The sequence below is a fragment of the Rhinoderma darwinii genome, chromosome 1 (genome assembly GCF_050947455.1).
Source record: "Rhinoderma darwinii isolate aRhiDar2 chromosome 1, aRhiDar2.hap1, whole genome shotgun sequence".
Taxonomy (NCBI): Eukaryota; Metazoa; Chordata; class Amphibia; order Anura; family Rhinodermatidae; genus Rhinoderma; species Rhinoderma darwinii.
Genome location: NC_134687.1, coordinates 589,880,804 through 589,900,342, shown reverse-complemented (window position 1 = coordinate 589,900,342; position 19,539 = coordinate 589,880,804). Strand labels below are relative to the sequence as shown.

At 41.1% G+C, this 19,539-nt stretch overlaps 1 protein-coding gene across 1 annotated transcript in view; it reads left to right on the top strand.

The window, feature by feature from the left end:
* PHF24 (PHD finger protein 24) overlaps window positions 1-19,539 on the top strand; it is a 140,574-nt gene that overhangs the window by 94,340 nt on the left and 26,695 nt on the right. Inside the window, exons 4-6 of the mRNA XM_075839795.1 lie at window positions 8,258-8,336; window positions 10,436-10,638; window positions 16,061-16,227. Coding sequence (XP_075695910.1) covers window positions 8,258-8,336; window positions 10,436-10,638; window positions 16,061-16,227 — 449 coding nt within the window. The remainder of the gene's footprint in view (window positions 1-8,257; window positions 8,337-10,435; window positions 10,639-16,060; window positions 16,228-19,539) is intronic.

Sequence of the window (19,539 nt, the reverse complement as noted above, 5' to 3'; positions counted from 1 at the left end):
CATGGTACCAATAAAAACGACAGTGTGTCACGCAAAAAATGTATGTACTCCGCACAGATTACATATGCCCCCACATTATAAACTGAAACACCAGTAAAACACTAAACAAAACTACTACCAAGCAAAATCTGCGCTCCAAAAGCCAAATGGCGCTCCTTCTGGGCCTGGCAGTGTGCCCAAACAGCGGTTTATGACCACATATGGGGTATTACCGTACTCTGGAGAACAGTTTAACAATTTATGGGGCGTATGTCTCCGGTGGTACAAGCTGGGCCCAACGCATTGGGCACTGAAATAGCATATATGTGGAAAATGTCAATTTTATATCTGCAACATCCACTGTGCACTAATTTCTGCAAAACCTTTGGGGGTCAAAATGCTCACTACACTTCTAGATGAATTCCTTGAGGGGTGTAGTTTCCTAAATGGGGTCACTTCTCGGGAGTTTTCACTGTACTGGTACCTCAGCGCAATGCAACATGGCGTCAAAAACAAATTTTGTAAAATCTCCACTCCAAAAACGAAATTTCACTTTTTCCGTTTAGACCCTTGCCGTATGTCCAAATAGCCGTTTACAACCACATATGGGGTATTTCCGTAATCAGGAGAAATTGTGTAACACATTTTGGGGTGTCTTTTCTCCTGTATTCCTTGTGGAAATGAAAAATTCTGAGCTAAAGCTACAGGTTATATTTCACGGACCAATTCTAATAAAATCTATAAAACACCTGAGGGCTCAAAATGCTCACTACACCTCTAATTTAATTCTTTCAGGGGTATAGTCTCCAAATTGGGATCACATCTGGGGAATTTCTACTGTACTGGTACTTCAGGGACTCTGCAAATGCGACATGGCCCCCAGAAACCAATTCAGCAAAATCTGAGCTGCAAAATCCAAATGGTGCTCCGTCCCTTCTGAGCCCTGCCATGGGTCCAAACAGCAGTTTATTACCACATATGGGGTATTTCCGTAATCAGGAGAAATTGCTTTACAAATGTTGAGGTGCTTTTTCTCCTTTATTCCTTATAAAAATTAGAAAATTCTGTGTTTTTTCCAAAAAAAAGTCTCTTTTCATCTTCACAGACTAATTCCAATAAATTCAGCAAAAAACCTGTGGGGTCAAAATGATAACTATACCACTAGAAAAATTCCTTGAGGGGTATAGTTTCCAAAATGGGGTCACTTTTGGGGGGATTCCACTGTTTAGGTCCCTCCAGGGCGTTGCAAACGTGACACGGCACTGAAAACCATTCCAGTAAAATCAGAGCTCCAAAATCCAAATGGCGCTCCCTCCCTTCTGAGCCCTGCTGTGGGTCCAAACAGCAGTTTATTACCACATATGGGGTATTTCCGTAATCGCGAGAAATTGCTTTACAAATGTTGGGGTGCTTTCTCTCCTTTATTTCTTGCAAAAATTAGAAATTTTTACGTTTTTCCAGAAAAAAAGTAGATTTTCATTTTCACAGACTAACTCCAGAAAATATAGCAAAATACCTGTGGGGTCAAAATGCTAACTATACCCCTAGATAAATTCCCTGAGGTGTGTAGTTTAAAAAATGGGGGTCACTTTCGGGGGTTTCCACTGTTTTGGCACCACAAGACCTCTTCAAACCTGAAATGGTGCCTAAAATATATTCTGAAAAAAGGAGGCCCCAAAATCCAAGAGGTGCTCCTTTGCTTCTGAGGCCTGTGTTTCAGTCCATTAGCGCACTAGGGCCACATGTGGGATATTTCTAAAAACTGCAGAATCTGGGCAATAAATATTGAGTTGCGTTTCTCAGGTAAAACCTTCTGTGGTACAGAAGAAAATGTATTACATATGAATTTTGTAAAAAAAAATGAAATTTGAAAATTTCAGCTCTACTTTCCTTCAATTCCTGTAAAACGCCTAAAGAGTTGAAACACTTTCTGAATGCTGTTTTAGATACTTTGAGGGGTGCAGTTTTCAAAATGGGGTGTTTTATGGGGGTTTCTAATATATAGGGCACTCAAAACCACTTCAGAACTGAACTCGTCCCTGAAAAAATCGCTTTTTGAAATTTTCTTAAAAATATGAGAAATTGCTGCTAAAGTTCTAAGCCTTGTGAGGTCATAGAAAAATAAAAGAATGTTCAAAAAACGATGCAAACATAAAGTAGACATATGGGATATGTTAATTGGTAACTATTTTGTGTGGTATTACCATCTGTTTTACAAGCAGATACATTTAAAATGGGAAAAATCATAATTTCTTCATATTTTCGCTAAATGTTGGTGTTTTTCACAAATAAGGAATGAATTTATCGACCAAATTTTTGCACTAAACTAAAGTCCAATGTGTCACGAGAAAACAATCTCAGAATCAATTGGATAGGTAAAAGCATTCCGGAGTTATTACCACATAAAGTGATACATGTCAGATTTGAAAAAATGGGTCTGGTCCTCAAGGCCAAAATGAGCTGGGTACTCAAGGGGTTAAATTTTTCTAGGACGTTACAAGGCTTAGAACTTTAGCAGCAATTTCTCATATTTTCAAGAAACTTTCAAAAGGCTATTTTTTCAGGGACCGGTTCAGTTCTGAAGTGGCTTTGAGGGCCTTATATATTAGACAGTCCCCATAAATCACCCCATTTTTAAAACTGCACCCCTCAAAGTATTCAAAACAGCATTCAGAAAGTGTTTTAACCCTTTAGGTGTTTCACAGAAATTAAAGCAAAGTAGAGGTGAAATTCACAAATTTCATTTTTTTTTTACAAAATTCATTTGTAACAAAAAAAATTCTATGACACAGAAGGTTTTACCCGAGAAATGCAACTCAATATTGCCCAGATTCTGCAGTTTTTAGAAATATTCCACATGTGGCTCTAGTGTGGTAATGGACTGAAGCACTGGCCTCAGAAGCAAATGAGCACCTAGAGGATTTTGGGGCCTCCTTTTTTTTTAGAATATATTTTAGGCACCATGTCAGGTTTGAAGAGGTCTTGTGGTGCCAAAACAGTGGAAACTCCCCAAAAGTGACCCCATTTTGCAAGGTACACCCCTCAAGGAATTTATCTAGAGGTATAGAAAGCATTTTGATCCCACAGTTTTTTTGCTAAATTTATTTGAATTAGTATGTGAAGATGAAAATCTACTTTTTTTCTGAAAAAACATAAAATATTTTAATTTTTACAAGGAATAAAGGAGAAAAAACACCCCAACGTATGTAAAGCAATTTCTCCCGATTATAGCAATACCCCATTTGTGGTATAAAGTGCTGTTTGGACCCACAGCAGGGTTCAGAAGGGAAGGAGTGCCATTTGGATTTTGGATTTCTGATTTTGCTGGAATAGTTTTCAGTGCCGTGTCACGTTTGCAATGCTCTGGAGGGACCAAAACAGTGGAAACCCCGCAAAAGTGACGCCATTTTGGAAACTACACCCCTCAAGGAATTTTTCTAGGGGTAAGGTTAGCATTTTGACCCCACAGTTGTTTATGCTGAATTCATTGGAATTAGTCTGTAAAGGTAAAAATCTACTTTTTTTCTGAAAAAACATAGACATTTTTTATTTTTTACAAGGAATAAAGGAAAAAAAGCACCCCAACATTTGAACCAGCAATCCGTAGATAGCTGGTACAGTACACTGCAATACTAATGTATTGCAGTATATTGTAATTTTTACAGGCACCTGCAACAGCGCGATCGCTGTTCCTGTCCGTTAGTTCCGAGTGTCAGCTCTAATACACAGCTGACACCCACAGCGTATGGTGCGGGCTCAGCGTTTTGGAGCGCAGATTTAGCTTGGTAGTAGTTCTGTTTGGCGATTTGCTGATATTTCAATTTATAATGTGGGGGCATATGTAGACTGGGCTGAGTATATCAGGGGCATAGTCAGGTGGTATAATAATGGGGTAAAAAAATAATAATTCATAGATGTGTGGCCGGTGTCGCACTGATAAATGGCACCCGATCTTATCCGCTTTTGGACACTTTGCACATTTTGCATCGCCATATTCTGAGAGCCAGAACGTTTTTATTTTTTCACCACCGGAGCCGTGTGAGGGCTTATTTGTTGCGGGACAATCTGTAGTTTTCATTGGTACCATTTTGGGGTACATGCGATTTTAATTATATATTTTTTTATCACTTTTTATTCCATTTTTTGGCAAGCCGGGTGACCAAAAACCATCAATTCTGACAATGGTTTTTATTATTATTTTTTTACGTCGTTCACCCTGGGCTATAAACGACAATTTGACTTTATTCTGCAGGTCGGTACGATTACGGCGATACCATATGTATATCTTTTTTTATGTTTTGCAGCGTTTGCGCAATAAAATCACTTTGATAAAATAATTAATTTTTTGTGTCACCATATTCTGAGAGCCGTAACGTTTTTATTTTTCAGTCAAAAAAGCTGTGTAAGGGCCTGTTTTCTGCGGGATGGGTTGTAGTTTTTATTGGTACTATTTTGGCATGCATTTTTGATCACTTTTTATTTTATATTTTGGGAGGGATGGTGACCAAAAAAAGTGATTCTAGCATTTTTTTAAAATTTTTTTTTATTTTTTTGCGGTGTTTACCGTGCGGATATTCTGTGAGAGAAGAGAGAGAACAAACCGCCGCTGTTTTTACAGCGATCACCGTTATTCGTTTAATAACGGCGATCACGTGACCGGAGACCGGACAAAACGGTCTTCGGTCTGTGCTCCGAGGCCTCAGCTACCTCCGTAGCTGAGTCCACAGAGTTTAAGCGCCTCCCGGGGGCGCTACCTTATGCCAAAATGCCGCTGTGAAAGGGCGGCGCTCTGGCATAAGTACCCTTAATGGCCGCCTTGAAAATACGTATAGGCGGTCATTAAGGGGTTAAACAGGGGGAGAGATAAGTGGCAACCAATCAACTATTTCGCCGCTTATCTCCATGGTTAACAAAAGCTTGGACAGATTAAAATCCATTCTATTAGATCCTTTTTTCCTCAGACAGGAGACATCATGTTCGTGTATCAGTGAGAATGGGCAGTATAAAGCAAATATCCAGACTAAAATGACAATTTCATATTGCTCCCGAATTCACATCTATAGTAAAGGGGGTTTTACGCTGGGCAATTATCGGGCAGACAAGCGTTCATATAAAGCTCTTTGCCGATAATTGCTCTGTGTAAACGGGAACATCAGCAGATGAACGAGCAAACGCTCAATTATCTGCTGATCGTATCGTTTTAATTTTTTTTTTATATTTTTGTTGTTGGCAGCACATCTCCCTGTGTAAACAATGAGACGCTCTGCCAACATGATAATAACGTATGGGGACGAGCAATCGGCGTAATGACCGCATGTCCCCATACATAGCTCCGTGTGACACACCATGAACAATGTTTTTTGATTCAGCACAATTTGGTGTGTGTCAAACTTGATATTTCACAGTGCTACATCCTCAGCCTCATAGTACATCCAGGGCTCTTCTTCCTCCTCTCCATGTCCCTATCATTCTGTGTTTTTGCCTCCTGTTATAACACCCATACGCGTACATAGAAGAGAGGGGGTCACCATAGTTGCCAAGATTACAATTTTTTTTCCAGGGACACTCAGGGTGTGGCTTCTTTGGTGGGTGTGTCTTATGGGTACATGGCTTATCCGGTGGGTGTGGCTAATGGGGTGGGGCTTTCTTCCCAGAATTTCTGCGTACAAATAAACAAACAAAACTTTCTGCACAAGTTTTGGCTAACAACTACTATGGTGGCCGGTATCGCTCCCTTGTTATCCGGTTATTTAGAGGCAGGTGATGTCGCACTTTATCACTAGGGCAAGGCAATATGTGCTGACCACTACTGGTAGTGTAAAAAAATAGAACACAAGAGAAAACGGAGTCAGAAACTATTAAATAATATAAATTGCCAATGGCATAGAAAAAATACAAATTTTATTGGACAGTACAAATAACATGATTAAAATTAGACTACAAATCAGAAGAAACTGTATATCTCCAATAGTATAGGAGCGGAACTCGGGTCACAGTAGTAAGACAAATAACAATACAGACAGCAACTTCTATCAGTAATTCTGAGTAGTTGCAGTATAATAGATACAAAACAAGCGAAGATAGGCTGCAAACATGCACAGTGTTGCTACAGATCACCAAAAACAATGTGTCTAATAACAGGCAGTGAGGAGTGAACACAGTGGTAAACAGAGAGAGTCTCCGTAAAATCAAGCCTGTTATCTAAATCGACATAGAGTGTTTAAACTGAACCTATCTTAAGCGCAAAAAATAGGTGTATCGATAGATATGCAAAATAGTATTACAGGTATTAAGGTTGCAGGAAAATCAACGCTGGTACTGACCCATATGGTTCCACGGATGTAGTGACTCCCAGGTGTGGAGAGACCCCAACGCGCGTTTCGCGTAGATGGCTTTCTCAAGGGGTGTCGATAGATATGCAAAATAGTATTACAGGTATTAAGGTTGCAGGAAAATCAACGCTGGTACTGACCCATATGGTTCCACGGATGTAGTGACTCCCAGGTGTGGAGAGACCCCAATGCACGTTTCGCATAGATGGCTTTCTCTTTCCCTGTAGATAGCACTACATCCCCCCCCCCTCCCTGTAGATAGCGCCATTTTGGCTCCCTCTAAGGCCCTGTTCACACAGCATTTTTTGCAGGCAGAAAAAATCTGCCTCAAAATTCCTTCAGGAATTTTGACGCAGATTTTGACCTGCCTGCACTCTCTTTGCCGCGTTTTGTTGCTTCGTTTTTTTTCTGCATTTTTCAGCCACGGCCATTGAGCGCTGTGGGCAAAAAACACAGCGAAAACCGCTTTCTCTGCCTCCTATTGATGTCAATGGGAGATCAGAGACAGAAATGCCTGAAGAAAGGGCATGACACTTATTCATCCCGCAAGCTTGACATTTTTGGCGGGCTTTTGGTGTAGTTTCCGAATCGGTTTCAGCATCAAAAACAGTGCCAAAAACTCAGTGTGAACAGGGCCTAAGAGTAGAATCACCAGCCATGGAGGAGCCCGTGACATCACTGTCCATATTTGAGAGCGGAATCCACGGCCGGAGCGTCGGCAACGCTCTGGCTGGTGATTCTGCTCCTGGAAGAGCCCCTGACGTCACTGTCCATATATGGATAGTTATGTCAGGGGTTTCTCCAGGAGCGGAATCCCTGACCAGCGCGTCACAACGCTCTGGCCAGGGATTCCACTCCAGGAGGAATGAATGGCAGAGCAGGGAGCAGATACTTTCCTGCTCTGCCATAATATTCAATTGTATCTGTGTCCTGAGGATGCAGATACAATTGAATATAGCAGCTCCAGGACAGCAATTTTCCGGGACTGTTTCTGTAAATTCGGGACAGTCCCGGCAAATTCAGGACTGTTTGCAACTACCCCCGTGCTGCCCACCCCCCCCCCCTTCCTTCTCTCCCTCCCTCCTACTCCGGCCCCCCATGGCAGGGCTGTACCTAGATATTTCCTAATGCAACATCTGCAGAGATCCGTGGAGCTCATAGCTTGAAGCACTTTTATTATATACATTGTAACATACAGCCTGAGTGTTATACTTATGTTTAGTGTCTGCAGTAAGAGCTATAGAAAAGTACTAGAAAGCTGGCAGTAAAATAGCATAACCTCTGTAAGGACTCAAGTCACATGTGCCACCATTAAAGGGGTATTCCCAGAATGGACAATTATCACCTATCCACAGGATAGGTGATAATTGTCTAATCGCTGGGCCTCACCAGTGGGACCTTCACTGATCGGAGGAACGGGGGAAGAGGAGCTTGAATGTACTACCACCACTACATTCAACGTCCGTTGGACTGGTGGAAAAAGAAAAGTGCTGTACTCGGATGTCATTCCGAGAGACTTTGAATGGAGTGGTAGCGTGCATGATCAACCGCAGCTCCATTCAATGGCATCCTCACTACGGTCTCCTGACATGTCTGTTTGAGTAAATACTCGTATTCTCCATGAATAGTATTTACTAAGACAAATAGGTCCGGAGAGATGACAGATCCTCTTTAATCCTTTGTAAGGGAAGCAATCGTGGATGTCCTCTTCATGGGCATGTGTCATGCATCTCTTGGGCAGGATGGTTTCTGGTCCAATGGTTGTCCGATACTCTCTCGAAAACAGGACAGGGCAAAAACAACAATTTTTTTTACCCTTCATATTAGAAGACTTTAAACCATGTTCATTTTAATGGGTATGACAACAAGATGTTTTCTTTTGCTGACATGTAATTAGTAGACGTGACATTTCTCTGTCTACATATTTGATGTGTGTTTTCCCACAGGACAATCTGAACCTGTTGCTGACAGAGGAGGAGATGTACAGTCTAATGGAGACATTCAGTCAGTGTAAAGTGATCCCAGGTGAGGACAAGCTGATTCAGTGTTAATAACTGCAGCATAGAGACCATTACTCCTCGGCACGATCTGCTGAGACCCTTGTTATGAAGCAGACAAGATAATAAAGTCTCTGTATACCCCCGGGGCTTTACCAGTGAGAAACAAAACTCCATCTTGGGATATATTTGCACCAACGATTTTCTTTTTTGTCACGTATTTAATAAAAAAAAAAAAAAGGATCCATCAACAGAAAGATGTCTGTAAATAGGTCCTATTAATTTCTACTGGATTCAAATAAATGCTCCTTTACCAGGAGCAAAAGACACAACATTCTGTCTCATTGGGCTTGTTATAAGCAGATTCATCAATATATCGTGTCATTTACCATTGAGGTCATGGACAGCTGATGCCCAAAATTAATCAGCTTTTCAATCCTTTTTGAATTGTCACCAGAACTGTGAAAAAAAAAAATATATTTTTTTCCCCCTCATTAGTTTTAATGATATTAAAACATAATGTAGGGGGAGGGGGTAATTTTTTTTAGTAGAAAATATATTGGGAGTAGTTTATCAACATTTCTATGCCAGTTTTATGGCGTAGAAAGCTCTGCAAAAGGGTCTAAAAGTCGTAACTTGCAGTGCAAAGCGTGACTTTTGGTATTTTTCCACCACCCTCGCCACTTTTGTGGAAAGTGGGCATTACCTCTGTTAAAAGGGGCGTGACCTCCAGGCAAAATTATTATAATTTACGCCAAAATAAGCCGTAAACTATAGTGGAAATCTATACCAGCACATAGCTGGTGTATATTTTACTCTATGGGGCGTGACAAGGCAGAGGCCCATGCTGGGTGCTACCTTCCCTGTCCCCAATTGGACATTAAAAAGAATAGTAATTAATTTTAAAAAAATAATTATACTCACATCACTGCCCCTCTTCTCTCCTCCGGCTCCCTCATCGCTCCAGCGTGTCTCATACGATGTACCGACGTCTGGCAGCGTCAAGATGTTGTATGAGATGCAGCACTGACAACGTTGAAGTGTTGCGTCGCATATAAAGCCCTGACACTGCTCGGTTTGAGGATATTGCACAAACGGCGCTGAAGGGTTGAGGGGACCAGAAGGGGAGAAGAGGATCAGTGAGGTGGGTATGTGCTTTTTTTATTTTATTTTCGGAATAGATGGCGCATTGCCGCTGTCTTTGCACGACCCGGCCGAAATATGCAACACATTTATTAAGAGGCTTTCGCCTCTTAATAAATGTGTCGCAGTTTACTCCGAAATTGCTCCAAAAATATAACTATGAACCAATGGTAAGTCTATGAGTTTTACATCTTTCCTTCTGCAATATTTTACCATGTCTCCTGCGTGCTGATTATCCACATGTCACAAGGACTCTCAGTATAATTACATTTCCTATTTGTTTATAGCTACACATACAATTTTTCAGTTTGTAATTGCCTAATTAAAGCTGGTGCTGCATGTTCGAGTTGGGTTCGTTACAAGAAGCAATCATTTCATTAGCAATCAATCCTATATAACATCTGCTGCTCGGAGCACATAGAGAAATAAAAGGAGGGGAATTGGGATGGGTATACAATTCTGCCGGGAGGGGCTCATGGCCAAAATAAAAACAAGAAAACACTTCTGGTACAGAGGATTGATTGCTCAATGGGAACACGTCATTGAAGAGCTTCTACTAGGCATACTGAACACAAGTCTTGTGTGAGCTGATTGTTACTGATGTTATCGGACTAGGGTAACTTGAGCCCACCACTGCCCACCCTCCTTCTACACAAAACATCTGCACCTCCACTTTTAATTGCATTGTAAAAATTGCTGTTATTATTTCCTATAGAAGACATATCAATACGCTCTCACAGATTTTTATTTTTTATTTAAACCCATAAAAAATATGTTCTAGGGGCAATTTATGGGCTCCAAAGTCACCTCCAAATGGCGACATTTGGTGCTATTTCTTGTGTATTACTGGGCCCACAGGGGGATCTTTTGGTACTCCAGTGGGGTCTGACCCTGTTGTTTTAACTCAGCCCTCCAGACCATGTTACCATCTCTGTAAGAGATGTATACTAATGAGCTCTCTGTCAATTCTACTTCTTAACACAGAATGTACCCTAACCCTGGATGACTTCCTCCATTACAAGCATCTGGTGAACCGACGAATGCAAGAGAAGCAGTTAAGTGATGAACTTGAGGAACAAGCCAGTCTACAGTTCTCCTCGATGGATTCAGAGAAGAAGGGGCAGATAGAATGGGATGATTTCCTTTCCCATGAGTCTGTCTGCCTACTGCAAAAGCTGCGCTCACAGGTCGGTTGTCTTCAGTTTCATACAAATGTTGAGATTATTGTTGGTTTCTTCATTCTGGTCTTAAAAAGACATTGTGTCCTCTTTTTCCTGGCTGGCTCGCCAACTTAGTGAATTCTTAATTTTCGTGATCAGATTATGTATGCATTTCTATTTTATCTGTTTTTAAAAGAAATATGAGTTTAGTAATAGAATGTTTACTCATTACAGAGTGATATTAGCTGTTTCTGGTGCCAGGTTCATTATACTGAACACATGGATCATATTTGTGACAGAGAAATGCTGCCTGATTCTTTTCCCTTAAATGGTCCGACCTGTATATTACTATTTACACATACATCTAAAAAAATGAGAGATCTGAATTAAATAAAAGTTCTAAAGTTATACTGCCACTAATTCTACTTTTAAGTTTTTAAGTTTTGCCTTACTGTTCAATAATGGTTTATACTAATTATTGATGTATTGTAATACAATTTACAATTATATTATTTATAGGCACAACAAATAAATTTTTATTGCTGGTATGCATATAAAATAAAAAAGTTTACTAAACGTTGTCATTAAAAATGTCCTGCCATTTTGTATCTATAGCTATTATGCAAATATGCGCATCTCCATGGTAACAGACAACAAGCAGGCCTGTGTAGTCTGATCCTGCAGTAATACTCCATTCCATCAGTCCACTACATCTTGCTAATATATATCACTGCCTTAATGAACGATTAAAATTGATCTTTATTGTAGTAATCAGTACTAAAAAATAGGCTCAGTAGCCAAAAAGAATTGTATAAGGCAAAAGCAGGTAAACCAGTAGGGAAACGCTAGTGGATACTGAAGTTGTCCATGTGTATCTGTACTTGCGTATATTATAGAGTCCCTATACGTTATATTATAAACCTGGTGATCCCTGCCACTAGAGCTGTGGCTATATGTGTGTCCCAACGCGTTTCAGCACCCTCAGTTATTAGTGCGCGTCATCAGGGGTCACAATGTTAGTTATTTGCATTAAAAACACAGGTAGGCCGGTTAACACATGTAGCGTGCCATTAACATTCACCCGGCTCGTGCACGACACTAGTCAGCTGGTCGGACACGAGCCGAGTGAACGCCAGCCTAATATAGTCCTGGATCCCACCCACTGTCCGGAGGCACGGCGCCCGAACAGCCAATACCACGCAGGCATGCGTGAATGACGTCACCCGCCTGAGACCAGCCATAGACGGCGCAGCGCTACCGACGATGGGAGGAGATTAGAGCGTCCCTAGAAACCAGTGATACAAGGCGGCCATATAAACAACTGGCAGAGAAGAACTGGCACCAGATGGCTTATTGCACACAGCAGTTTTAGTGCAATAAATAGGAACCATGTACCTTCGATAAGCAAAATATTGGAGGTGGTATACACACATGACTTAGAGCCAAGATTACAGACATTCGGAGATATGTGACAATTCTGAAAAGGGGGGATACTGCCAGAGGTATATTGCAAAGATAGGGTTATTGAAAACAATTAAAGGACAATTGCTCATTGAGGCCCGCAGGTTGCACCGTCTGCATCCAGAAAATCCATTGGGCCTCTTTTTGCAGAATCCTCTTGTCCAAATCTCCCCCCTAGCCGATGGTCGTATATGTTCAATCCCCTGAAATAAAATCACATTTGTATTGCCAGCGTGGCACTCCCATACATGTCTCGCTACCGGAGTATCCTCATTTCTACGAATGTCCCCTATGTGGTCCCTGATCCTTCTCCTAAACTCCCTTGATGTCTTTCCAATGTATTGCAACCCACAGGTACACGATATAAGATAAACCACTCCTCTTGTTTTGCATTTAATGAATGATCTATTTGCAAACGTCCTCCCTGTAGTATGACTCTGAAAGGTCTTGCAGCATAGTATGGAGTCACACGCCTTACAAGAGCCACATCTGTATGTGCCCTTGATATCAAGTGGTAACCATGATGTAGGGGAGGTAGGCTGCAGATGGATATGCACCAGGCGGTCCCTTATGTTTCTACCCCTCCTATATGTCACCAGAGGTCTCTCACCCACCAAGCTTCCAATATCGGGATCCGCTTTAAGAATACCCCAGTAGGCTTGGAGTATCTTCATCACTTCCCAATTGGAGGAATCAAAGGTCCCTATGATTCGTATCTGCTCATCATTCGAACTCTTCCTAGGAGTAAGTAAGTCGCTACGGTTGTTATTTAGAGCATGTTGATACGATGATCTCAGGACCTTCTGGGGGTACCCTCTCCAAAGAAATCTATTTTGTAGATCTGTAGCAGCTAATTTGAAGTCTGTGATAGTGGAACAATTCCTGCGTACCCTAATGTACTGCCCCTTGGGTATTCCCTTTTTCAAGGGTCCAGGGTGCCAGCTCTCCCACCTAAGTAGACTATTAGTCGCTGTACTCTTCCTGAATACAATAGTTTGGATGCATCCTTGTTCGGTCTTGAATATATTAATATCAAGGAATGTTATTTTGTTATCATGGATCTCCGAGGTAAAATAAAGCCCCATCTCATTGATGTTAAGGATGGACACGAATTCATTGAACTGTTCCTTGGTTCCCGTCCAGAGAACCAGGACATCGTCAATGAATCTTAGCCAAAACAGAATCGTAGATGTCCATCTCTCCATGTCATCACTGAACACAACCTTCCTCTCCCACCAGCCCAGATATAGGTTGGCATAGGAGGGGGCACAGGGACAACCCATGGCCACCCCCCTGAGCTGCTGATAGTATTTTCCATCAAACAGGAAGAAGTTATGTTCAAGGACAAATCTGAGTAGATCGACTACAAACTCGTTATGAGCCTGAAACTGTAGTCCCCTTTCATTAAGGAAGTCCCCCACTGCCCTACAGCCTGATTCATGGGGTATGGAGCTGTAGAGGGCCTCAACATCCAATGAGGCCAAGAGAACCCCCGCATCACATCTGATATCTTCAAGTCTACTTAATACATCCATAGTATCTCTCACATAGGATGTAAGAGTCAGCACCAGGGGTTTGAGGATTTGATCGATGTAGAGACCAGCATTTTGAGTCAGGTTGTCTACCCCTGATACAATAGGGCATCCCTTGAGGGGAGATATGCCTTTATGTACCTTAGGTAAGCTATAAAATGTTGCATATTGTGGATGGTCGACAAGTATAAATCGTTGTTCATCAGTATTGAGTAGATTCAGAGATTTACCCTGGTTCACCAGTTGTTTGAGAATACGCGCAAAGGTCCTCATTGGGTCACTCGGTAAAATACGATAGCAATCTGAATCTCTCAAAATACGATGACACATTGTTATATACTGCCTCCGATCCATCACCACAATATTACCCCCCTTGTCAGAAGCCTTAATGACAATGGTCTCATCTTGTTCAAGTGCTTGTAGGGCATTCATCTCCTCTTTAGAGGTGTTGAATTTAATTAAATCACCGGAGGCCATTTTCTTCAATTGATCAACCACTACCTCTAAAAATACGTCAATAGGTGTATTATCGTTGACGGGTGCATTTCTTATTGATGGAAGCCGCAAATTCGTGAATGGTCCATAACCCGTATTTCTCTGACCCTCTTGTAGTAGTTGATCAAGTACTCTGAAATGTGGTAGATCTTCCTCTTGGATCCCTAATTCCAAGCACTGTCGCCTGTCATGGGTTTTAAAAAATGTTTTCCATTTAAGCTTACGCACAAAGAGATTGAGATCCTTGACCCACGTGAATAGGTCAAATCTATTTGTGGGCACAAATGACAACCCCTTCTATAGAATGCTGGTCTCTTCTGTAGTCAAAAGTCGTGATGAGAGATTCATGATCTGCAAATCATCCTCCTTGTGACTAAAAATTATGTTTCTCTCCGGTCTCGTAGGAGGTACTCTGAGATGGGATGACTCCTGTCTAAAAAAAACCTCTCTATTGGAGTTTTAACCTCTACCTCGTTGGTTCATGCGGGTGGGATATCTCCCCTGATATTGATTACCCCTGAGCCTTCTATTCGGGGGTCTTGGATTATCTGAATCCGATTGCTCTTGTTCAGAGGAAGAGAGTTCCGTGTCCTGTTCCTGGCCCATTACATTCTTAGTACTGTAATCAAAGATTTTGCCCTCCTTAAAATCAGCGGTGTCACGGACATATTGGAAATGCTTCCGTTCTTTAATGTGCCCAGTGAATTTCTCTATACCCTGCTGAAGTACAACTTCCTTTCTCTCAAAATCTGGATTACTAGAGAATTTTTTGACTGCTTCAATTCCCTCTTTTAATTCATTAGAGCTACGGGCCAATAGAACCTTATCTTCCTCCAATAAAATCCCCATAAATCTCAAGGAGGAATCAATGGACTCCTCCCATTTTTTAAGAAGGTCAGGTGACCTTACCCTTGCTGCTGGAATAAGGGTAATGCGTAAACCTCGAGGTACGATCTTATTTTTTAGGTAGGTATCTAGAGTTTGAATCTCCCACCAGGATCTGATATGGTCCTTGTACGTTTTTGTGAGTTTATTAAAAGATGCATTAATGCTGAGATGTTGTGTTTGGGATGCCAATTCATTTTCCGAAAAAACTTCCTTGGCATCATTCATCCATTTAGCCACATTAATCTCACCAGTAAGAAAGCCTGCCATCCCCACTGTATTATTAAATGATCAAAAACGAGTTAACACTGCACATAGAGCGTTGTGCTGATATTGCTTAATGTACGTTCACTTAAATTCCAAAGCAATTTAGAATTTAAATGAACGTACATTAAGCAATATCAGCACAACGCTCTATGTGCAGTGTTACATCTTGCTAATCTCCAAAATATGTTAGGGAGAAGTAGGGGACAGATACAGTAGAAGGGAATGTGACTGCAGGATCAGACTACACAGAGTTTGTTTGCTGTCTGTTACCATAGAGATGTTTGGTTTTGCAAAGAAGATGAAAACAAATGTTAAGACATTTTTAATGAAGTTGCTTCATTATTTACGTAAGATTCTTTGGAGAAATTTTTACAAAATGGTAGTGAAGGTGCACATACAGTAGGTTTTAAGGGACTTTTATATAACTTTTTTAGCCAGATGAAGTAAGCAATCCTGATTGACCTACAACTGGCTAAAATATTGATAAATGTTTGCCAAGAATGAGCAGCAAACCTTTTTGTCTTAGACTCTATTGGAGCTCACAATCTGATTTTTTTTCTTCATTTCCGCTTGTACTAAAGAATATTCAATGGGGGAACCAGAATACCCAAAACAAACCGAAACAAGCTAAGGGAGTAATTGCAAACTCTTCTTAGATGGTGCCAAAGTCCAAAGACATAGCCCCAGTGCTGCAATGCAACAGTGGTAGCTCCCTTGCCAATATATAACAATATGACACTAAATTATATCCCTGATGCACGTCATGTTTTCTTTTATTATGTAATTGATGAATTTAATTATTTTGTAAGAATTCGCTGCAGAGGCTCTTATCACTAAAGGAGCGGGAGCAAGCTCGTGCCACATTTCTGAATCTGGACCAGGATAATGATGGCTTGATTACAGGCAGTGAGTGCAGGAGGGCCCAGCATGGCTGGTTCCGCAAGCAATCTAAAGAGGCTGCGTCATGTAATGTCAGGTGAGATTACACTTTGTGAACTTTTCAATATTGTTCTCTATACAAGTGTGCAATATGGCTAAACATTCCTCTGTGCTATACAGGTCAGGACGAATAATGTGGTGTTTCACTTCAATTTCCAGAAGGGCTGCTCTACATCACTGTAGAAGGTCTTTACAAATAAATAAGCCCAAAGTGGAGATAAAGGGACATAAATCTGCCAGGGATAAAAAGAAATGGCTGAGATACTGGCCATTAGTCATGAAGTGACTGCTCAAACTATCTACAAGGTGTCTGAAGCTGCTCCTGCCTTAAGTTAAAACACAGTTTTGATATCACAGCAGCTTAGAGAGTTGTGATATTATAGCTACTTACCTGACTAAAACACCCTTATGATATCACAATTCCTCACCTAACTAAAACTAGCTGTGATGTCACAACATGTTACCTGCCTGAAATCAAATGGTGATGTCACAACAGCTTACCTGAGAGAAACCGAGTTTTGATGTCAAGGCAGTTTACCTGACTAAACCCCACTTGTGATGTCACAGCAGCATACCAGATTTAAACCCATCTGTGATGTCACAGCAGGATAACTTATTGAAACCCACTTGTGATGTCACAACAGCTTACCTGACGGAAACTCACTTTTTGTTTCACAGTAGCTTACCTGATGGAAACACACTTGTGATGTCACAGTAGCTTACCTGAGTAAAACTAACTTCTGACTGAAACACTCTTATGCTATCAAAGTAGCTTTACCAGGGACAGACACCAACAACAGAGATTTCTCCTGGGCTCATTGATTTCTGAATTGTAATTTGATGACAGTGGGTGCCAGCCATAGACTACCTCATTCATGGCTCTGCAGATAATCCCTCACAGCTGTACCAATCCACCAGTAATGTCAGACATGGATAGGATGGAGTGTTGTTCCTTACATATCATCTAATAGACAGTAGGAATTACAATTATTTTTTTAACCCCTTCCCTCTTTGGCCACTTTGACCTTCCTGACAGAGCCTCATTTTTCAAATCTGACATGTTTCACTTTATGTGGTAATAACTACGGAATGCTTTCATCTATCCAAGCGATTCTGAGATTGTTTTCTCGTGACACATTGCACTTTAAGTTACTGGCAAAATTTGCTGAATATGTTCAGTATTTAATTGTGAAAAACACCAAAAATTTAGCGAAAAATTGCAAAAATTTGCATTTTTCTCAATTTAAATGTATCTGCTTGTAAGACAGGCAGTTATAATACACAAAATTCTTGCTAATTAACATCCCCCATATGTCTACTTTAGATTGGCATCGTTTCTTGAACATCCTTTTATTTTTCTATGACATCACAAGGCTTAGAACTTTAGCAGCAATTTCTCACATTTTCAAGAAAATTTCAAAAGGCTATTTTTACAGGGGCCAGTTCAGTTGTGAAGTTGCTTTGAGGGCCTTATATATTAGAAACCCCCAAAAAGTCACCCCATTTTAAAAACGTCACCCCTCAAAGTATTCAAAACAGCATTTAGAAAATGTCTTAACCCTTTACACATTTCACAGAAATTAAAGCAAAGTAGAGGTGAAATTTACAAATGTCATTTTTTTTTTCAGAAATACATTTTTAATACAATTTTTTTTATAACACAGAAGGTTTTACCAGAAAAATGCAACTCAATATTTGTTGCCCAGGTTCTGCAGTTTTAGGAAATATCCCACATGTGGCTCTAGCGTGCTACTGGACTGAAGCACCGGCCTCAGAAGCAAAGGAGCACCTACAGGATTTTGGGGCCTTATTATTGTTAGAATATATTTTAGGAACCATGTCAGGACTCTTGCGGTGCCAAAACAGTGAAAATCCCCCAAAAGTGACCCCATCTGGGAAACTACACACCTCAAGGAAATTATCTAGGGGTGTAGTGAGCATTTTGACCGCACAGGTTTTTTACAGAAATTATTGGAATTAGGCCGTGAAAATTAAAATCTAAATTTTTTCAAAGAAAATTTAGGTTTAGCTAATTTTTTATCATTTCCACAAGGACTGAAGGAGAATAAGCACCGCAAAATTTGAAAAGCAATTTCTCCCGAGTAAAACAATACCCCACATGTGGTAATAAACTTTTTGTTTGGAGACACGGCGTGGCTGAGAAGGGAAAGAGCGCTATTTGGCTTTTGGAGTTCACATTTAGCAGGAATGGTTTGCGGAGGCCATGTCACATTTACAAAGCCCCTGAGGGGACAAAACAGTGGAAACCCCCCACAAGTGACCCCATTTTGGAAACTACACCCATTGAGGAAATTATCTAGGGGTATAGTGAGTGTTTTGACCCCACAGGTTTTTTGCATAAATTATTGGAAGTAGGCCCTGAAATTGACAGTCTAAATTTTTTCAAAGAAAATGTAGGTTTAGCTAATTTTTTCTCATTTCCACAAGGACTGAAGGATAAAAAGCACCGTAAAATTTGTAAAGCAATTTCTGCCGAGTAAAACAATACCCCACATGTGGTCATAAACGGCTGTTTGGACACACGGCAGGGCTTCGAAGGGAAAGAGCGCTATTTGGCTTTTGGAGATCACATTTAGCAGGAATGATTTGCGGAGGCCAGGTCACATTTGCAAAGCCCCTGAGGGGACAAAACAATGAAAACGCCCAAAAAGTGACTCCATTTAGGGTATGTGCACACACACTAATTACGTCCGTAATTGACGGACGTATTTCGGCCGCAAGTACCGGACCGAACACAGTGCAGGGAGCCGGGCTCCTAGCATCATAGTTATGTACGATGCTAGGAGTCCCTGCCTCGCTGCAGGACAACTGTCCCGTACTGTAATCATGTTTTCAGTACGGGACAGTAGTTCCACGGAGAGGCAGGGACTCCTAGCATCGTACATAAGTATGATGCTAGGAGCCCGGCTCCCTGCACTGTGTTCGGTCCGGTACTTGCGGCCGAAATACGTCCGTCAATTACGGACGTAATTAGTGTGTGTGCACATTCCCTTAGGAAACTACACCTCTTGAGGAATTCATCTAGTGGTGTAGTGAGCGTTTTGACCCCACAGATGTTTCATAGAACTTATTAGAATTGGGCAGTGAAAATAAAAACAATCCTTTTTCTTCAATAAGACGTAGTTTTAGCGCAAATTTTTTCAACAAATAAAGGAAAAAAAGAAACCAACATTTATAAAGCAATTTCTCCCGAGTACGGCAATACCCCATATGTGGTCATAAACTGCTGTTTGGGCAAACGGCAGGGCTCAGAAGTGAAGGACCGCCATTTGGAGTGCAGATGTTGCTGGATTGGTTTCTGGGCGCCTGTGGGCCCAAAACAGTGGAA